The 3735-nt window shown below is 42.3% G+C and overlaps 1 protein-coding gene across 1 annotated transcript; it reads right to left on the reverse strand.

Annotated features, from left to right (window-relative positions):
- Window positions 1–2663: 2663 nt before the first annotated feature.
- Window positions 2664–3451, reverse strand: LOC113814228 (soluble scavenger receptor cysteine-rich domain-containing protein SSC5D-like). The gene is made up of 2 exons (XM_070118465.1): window positions 3292–3451; window positions 2664–3187 (listed from the first exon to the last, which is right to left on the reverse strand). The coding sequence occupies exons 1-2, from the start codon at window positions 3449–3451 to the stop codon at window positions 2664–2666; spliced, it is 684 nt and encodes a 227-aa protein (XP_069974566.1).
- Between the last annotated feature and the right edge of the window lie 284 nt (window positions 3452–3735).

Genomic DNA, 3735 nt, shown 5'->3' on the forward strand with positions numbered 1-3735 from the left:
GATCTCTCGCTCTCTCTTTCTCTTTCTCTTTCTCTTTCGATCTCTCTCTCTCTCTCTCTCTCTCTCTCTCTCTCTCTCTCTCTCTCTCTCTCTCTCTCTCTCTCTCTCTCTACTCTCCACCTCTCTCTGCCATGCACCACCTCCCTCCACGTATTTCTCTCATTTCTCACTAATCCTTCCTTCCCTCCACTCCCTCCATTCTTTACTTCCTCTCTCCTTTTACCTTCATCCCTTCCATCCCTCTCTCACTCTTGCACTCCCTCTTACCCTTACCCCACTTCATCTCCTCCTTCCCTCCCTACCTCCTTCTTTCCCTCTCTCCCTTCTCCCTCCCTCCCTCCCTCCCTTCCGTCGTCTTTAGAAAACGGAAAAAATCGAGTGAGTTGTGGGGAGTGGATGGTGGGTGTGGAGGAGGGGAGTGGAGAGTGGGAGCCGGGGAGTGGAGAGATCAGGTAGTGGGGAGGGTGGGGAGACCAGGGAGAGAGGGGGTCAGGAGTGGGGAGACTAGGGAGGGAGTAGGGAGGAGACCAGGGAGGGAGTAGGGAGGAGACCAGGGAGGGAGGCTCAGGAGTGGGGAGACCAGGGAGGGAGGGGGTCAGGGGTGGGGAGACCAGGGAGGGTTGGGGTGGTAGATAAGGGGGGGTCGGAGGGGGAGGGAGGGAGGGAGGGAGGGGGAGAAGGGGGCAAGTGACCCCTAAGCTTCATTCTCCCCGAACAAATTTGCCAGAATGACGTCAAATTTACACGTCTCCGGAGTTGAAAAAAACATAATTCTCGGTTACAATTACTGGCTGTGAATGGGAGTTTATGAAGCTTGTGCGAAGCCTTTGACGGTGGCTTCGCTTCTTCTCTTATATTTCTTCTTCTTCTTCTTTCTCCTTCTCTCTCTTCTCTTTCTTCTTCTTTGCTTCTTTTTTTTCTTCATTTTTATCTTCTTTTTCATGGAGGGTTTTATTCTATTCTGGAGGGAGGGAGAGAGGGGGAGAGAGTGAGAGAGAGAGAGAGAGAGAGAGAGAGAGAGAGAGAGAGAGGGGGGGGAGGGGGAGGGAGGAAAGAAAGAAAGAGAGAGAGGAAAGAAAGAAAGAGAAAGAGAGGAAAAAAAGAAAGAGAAAGAGAGAGGAAAGAAAGAAAGAAATAGAAAGAGAGATAGGGAGGAAAGAAAAAAAAGATAGAGAAAGAAAGAAAAAAAGAAAGAGAAAGAGAGAGAGAGAGACAACGAAAGACAGCAAGCGTGGGTAGAAAGACAAGACGTATATATATATATGTCCGCCCGCAAACGCCAGCTATTCATACGCGACAAAACTAATTAATGATCTTGAGACAACAACAAAAGCAAAAAAAATAAATAAATGAAAAATAAATAATCCGAAATACAAAATAGATAAATAAAAAAAACACAAAAGACCCAAGAAGAGCAGCGGCGCTTTGTAAATATGATTATGGAGATTAATTAGCTTAATTGGTGGGTATTAAATTAGGTTTGCATTAGTGACAATCGCGGGGGAATAAAAGAAAAAAAAAGTGCAAGACGGTTGCAGGTGAATAATTAAGGAAGGTCGAAAGTGGAAGGGATAATGATAAGGATTTTGTTTATTTATTTATCATTATTATTATTATTTTTTTTTTATTATTATTATTATTCTATTTTTATTATTATTATTGTTTTTGATGATATGGCTTTGGGTAAAAAAAATAGCTAAAGGGGAAAGACAGACAGATAGGTAGATGGAGAGACAGACAGACAGACAGACAGACAGACAGACAGACAGACAGACAGACAGACAGACAGACAGACAGACAGACAGACAGATAGACCAACATACATGAACGTATAGATTGAAAGAAAGGGAAATCGATAGATAGAGATAGAAATAATTTAATACACAAATTGAGAAACCGACAGATAATGAGAGAAATAGAGAGAAAGATCGATAAAACAGATCAATTAGGAAAGAAATAGTCATAGACAAAAAATACATATAGATTGGTAAAGAGTGAGTGACAGAGAAAGAAAGAAAAGAGAGAGAGAGAGAGAGAGAGAGAGAGAGAGAGAGAGAGAGAGAGAGAGAGAGAGAGAGAGAGAGAGAGAGAGAGAGAGAGAGGAAATAGACAGACAACGTAATAGAAATAAATAGACCAAAACACAATACAAACAGCTGAAATAGCCAGCCTCAGAGAGAAAGACAAAACAAAAGACAGAGAGAGACAAAACAAAAGACAGAGATAGATAAAACAAAAGACAGAGGTAGATAAAACAAAAGACAGAGAGATAAAACAAAAGACAGAGAGAGATAAAACAAAAGACAGAGAGAGACAAAACAAAAGATAAAGATAGATAAAAACAAAAGATAGAGAGAGACAAAACAAAAGATAGAGAGAGACAAAACAAAAGACAGAGAGAGAGAGACAAAACAAAAGATAGAGATAGATAAAATAGAAAGGACACAGACAAAACAAAAGACAGAGACAGACAAAACAAAAGACAGAGAGAGACAAAACAAAAGACAAAGATAGATAAGATAGAAAGGACACAGTGGAAACTAAGGCGTCTGATCCCTGGCTATTTATATAATGGGTCATTTCCCTTCGGTTCCCGGCGGCTGCAGTTCGGCGGGGGAAGTCAGCATTCGCAGCTGGAGATAAAGGCAGTTGGGGTTGTGAATTCAGTTGGGGTTGTAGGTGGAGTCGGCTGTGGTTGTGGATAGACAGTTGGGGTTGTAGGTGTCGGTGGAGTCGGTTGTGGTTGTGAATTCAGTTGGGGTTGTAGATGGAGTCGGTTGTGGTTGTAGGTGTTGGTGGAGTCTGTTGTGGTTGTAGATGGAGTCGGTTGTGGTTGTAGGTGCAGCTGGAGTCGGTTGTGGTTGTGGATAAGCAGTTGTGGTTGTAGTTGTTGGTGGAGTCGGTTGTGGTTGTAAATATCGGTTGTGGTTGTAGATGGAGTCGGTTGTGGTTGTAGGTTGTTGGTGGAGTTTGTTGTGGATGTGGATAGGCAGTTGGGGTTGTAAAATTCGGTTAGGGTTGTAGGTGTTGGTGGAGTCTGTTGTGGTTGTAAAATTCCGTTGAGGTTGTAGGTGTGGATGGAGTCTGTTGTGGTTGTGGAAAGGCAGTTGTGGTGTAGGTTGAGTCGGTTGTGGTTGTATATAAAGTCGGATATATTTGTAGATAAAGTCAGTTGTTAGAGTCAAGTCTGGAAAATAGCTGTGGTTGTACGTAAAGAGACGTAGATAAAGTCACTTTAACTGCAGTTATAGTTTTGTAGGTAAACCCATTTTCTGTAGTTGTAGATAAAGCCAGCGTCAGTTGCAATTGTAGATAAAGCCATCTCATCTGCAGTTGTAGACAAAGCCAGCGTGAGTTGCAGTTGTAGACAAAGCCAGCGTGAGTTGCAGTTGTAGACAAAGCCAGCGTGAGTTGCAGTTGGCGCCCAGGCAGCGTGCTCACTGTAGTTCATTTGTGACTGACGGCTCTCTTAAATCAATAGCATTTTGGCCAATTGGTGGAGACCCGACCGACACATTTCTCTCTTGTTTTTTGGCGAGCTTGGTAATTGTTCCTGAATAAACATTTCTTTGTTTTTCGGAATCGAATTAAATCCTGTGCCGTTTTTTTTTTTTCTTTTTTGGCTTTTTTTTTTTTTTTTTTTTTTTTTTTTTTTCTTGTTTATTCTGTTGCTCTTTTTCCCTGTCTGGTTCTTATGTATTGGGAATGTTGGTGTTATTATTTTAGGCTATGTCT

The sequence above is a fragment of the Penaeus vannamei genome, chromosome 42 (assembly GCF_042767895.1).
Source record: "Penaeus vannamei isolate JL-2024 chromosome 42, ASM4276789v1, whole genome shotgun sequence".
In the NCBI taxonomy this organism is placed as follows: Eukaryota; Metazoa; Arthropoda; class Malacostraca; order Decapoda; family Penaeidae; genus Penaeus; species Penaeus vannamei.